A 2330-nucleotide genomic window follows, 5' to 3' on the forward strand; every position below is an offset into this window, starting at 1 on the left:
TCCTGGACACGGACACGTTAACCCCTCCACCCGCTCCGACCAGTCCCAGCCCCACCTCCCTGAGGTGTCCTGACAGCTGCCTTTCTCCTAACCCGCTTCGGGGATCATCCTTATTGCACACGAGGCGCTGAGATGGTTTCACGAGGGCCCCTCTTCCGGGAGCAGCACAGGGTGAGGGCCTGCGGAGCCTGGCACCAGGAGCATCAGCAGGAGGCACAGCGTGGCGGCCGTCGCGGACACCGCACGTGGCACCACAGAAAGGAAACCCGAACGTTCTCTGCACCAGGAAGCAACTGCTGTCTGTCCCTGTGAGGACGGACGGACCTAAACTCATGGGAGTCGTTTCACAACATGAGGCAGGCGCTGCGCTGTGCACTGTACACTCAGACCGTGCAGGGTGTCAGTCACGTCTCAGCACCACTGGGACGGGAAGAAGGCAAGAGCCGCAGCAACGGCCCAAGTGGAATGAGGGGGTCTGGCCAGGACAGGGCCCGGGCCGGAGAAGAGAAGGGGCAGGGCTAGGCCTGGAGCGTGTGACGCAGGGAACAGCACCCGCTTCCGTCAAAATCGGAGCCTCTTCTGCTTCCTCTGTGGTCCCCGCAGCAGCAGGCAGCAGGGGAGTCATGGCGGGCTGGGACTCACCGAGCAAGCGCAGGGCCGTTTCACACAGTCAGGGCGCGTCCCACACGGACCCAGAGAGCCTTCGCCCAGGTGCGTCCCACCGTCCACAGGGAACTGAAGGGGAAAAGGTTCAGCAACCGCCCTTCGTCACACCCCCGTGGGGCGGAGCCAGACTCCAAAGCAGCGGGCCCAGCCTCCTCCGTGCTCCCCCCAGGGGGCACCCCAAAGTCAGGCAAGTGCAACCCTGTGCCTTCAGCCGGAAGGAAAAGAAGAGGAACGGTCTTGATAGCGTCTTTTATTTCAATCTAAGAAAAACGATTAAGTCCAAAGTTCAGAAATAGAAAAGGTTATCCAATAAGTTTAGGAGCGTAATTGTGTCCTTAGCAACGGTGAGGGTTTAGCGGCTCCAGGTTCAGCTTTCACTCTGCACATTAAACAAGGAGAAGCCGCCGTCTTCACGCCTATTCACTGGGGTCGGTGTCCGCCATGTGCTGGGGAGTGAGGCCCACGGAGGTGTTTTTCCGACCACACGTCGGAGCCGAGCCAGCCTCATGGCTGGTCACACGCGGCCCCCGCCGACCTTCCAGGGGCCGCAGAGCCGTGGCCGCTCAGTGCGGGGTCCAGCCGGACAGTGGCCCCTGGCTGTACAGGGGCCGGTTCTGTGGCTCTTGTGAGCATCCGGTCCTGGCCCGTCCCTCCCCAGTGCCCCCCAGAGGACTGGCCCAGTGATAAGTTCTTGTGCCCTCAGGGCCTTCAGGAAAGAATGAGGAGGAGACGGAACCCAGGCCCAGCCCCCTGCCTGCTGAGGGCACGCCATCCAGCGCCCAGCTGTCCCAGCGCCTCCTTTAAGGAGACTGTCGGGAGCTGCTCAGGGCACAGTTCACCTTCCAGGGCCCCGGGAGGGCAAGGCCAGGTGGAAGGGAAGAGGTGGCAGATGGCAGTTGTGGCCTGATGCCAACTCCTCTCTGACCTTGAACCCTGCCCGCTGCCTGGAGCCAGCGCAGGGGGGAGGGAGTCCCCCAGCGTTGATTTCACTGCCTGCGGCCAACCTTGAGGTGGCAGAGCAGGCGCACGAAGGTGTCAGGGACTGTCCCCCAGACCCCATCATCGCCGCTGTGTGGTTGCCAACGTGACGGGAGCGAGACCTCGAGAAAGCAGAACAAAGGGACCAGGTCCCAGAGAGACGCAGCCGGCGTGCCCCACCTGCATGCCAGGCCGGCGGCTGACGGCAAACCTTACAGACCAAAGTGTGAGCTCCCACAGCGACCCGAGGCTGCCAACACGGTGCGTCTCAGAGCAGCGGCCGGAGGAAGCTGAGTGCCTGTGGGGCCCCATCCTGCGCCAGGGCGGAGCCACGGCTGCAGCCGCTGTGTCCGAGCCGCCGTCCTTGACGCAGACACCCATGGGACCCAGAGAGCAAGTGCAAGCCCACCCCGAACAGCGGAGATGTCCACGGTCACAGGGACACATACATTGTATGTGATTAACCTGCGGAAGCCAGCCCCTCCCTTTTCACAGATTAAAGCAGTCCGTTTAAATATCTCCTTTCTACAAAGTGGATTTACATTTAAAGTACAAAGTGCAAATACTATGGGTTTTGTTTCTGTTTTTTAATTGCGTTTGGTGAGGGAGCCTCCCACACGTCTCAGGCGCCTCGGCCGCCGTCTCTTATCCTCGGTTCCTGGGCTGGAAAGGAGACGAGAAAGAGT

At 61.4% G+C, this 2330-nt stretch overlaps 1 protein-coding gene across 1 annotated transcript in view; it reads right to left on the minus strand.

Moving 5' to 3' along the window:
- Positions 1–897: 897 nt before the first annotated feature.
- SMOC2 (SPARC related modular calcium binding 2) overlaps positions 898–2330 on the minus strand; it is a 51652-nt gene continuing 50219 nt past the window's right edge. Inside the window, exon 12 of the mRNA XM_015558351.1 lies at positions 898–2307. Within this exon, the coding sequence (XP_015413837.1) occupies positions 2290–2307 (18 nt within the window). The 3' untranslated portion in view covers positions 898–2289. The remainder of the gene's footprint in view (positions 2308–2330) is intronic.

The sequence above is a fragment of the Myotis davidii genome, unplaced genomic scaffold, assembly GCF_000327345.1.
Source record: "Myotis davidii unplaced genomic scaffold, ASM32734v1 scaffold592, whole genome shotgun sequence".
In the NCBI taxonomy this organism is placed as follows: Eukaryota; Metazoa; Chordata; class Mammalia; order Chiroptera; family Vespertilionidae; genus Myotis; species Myotis davidii.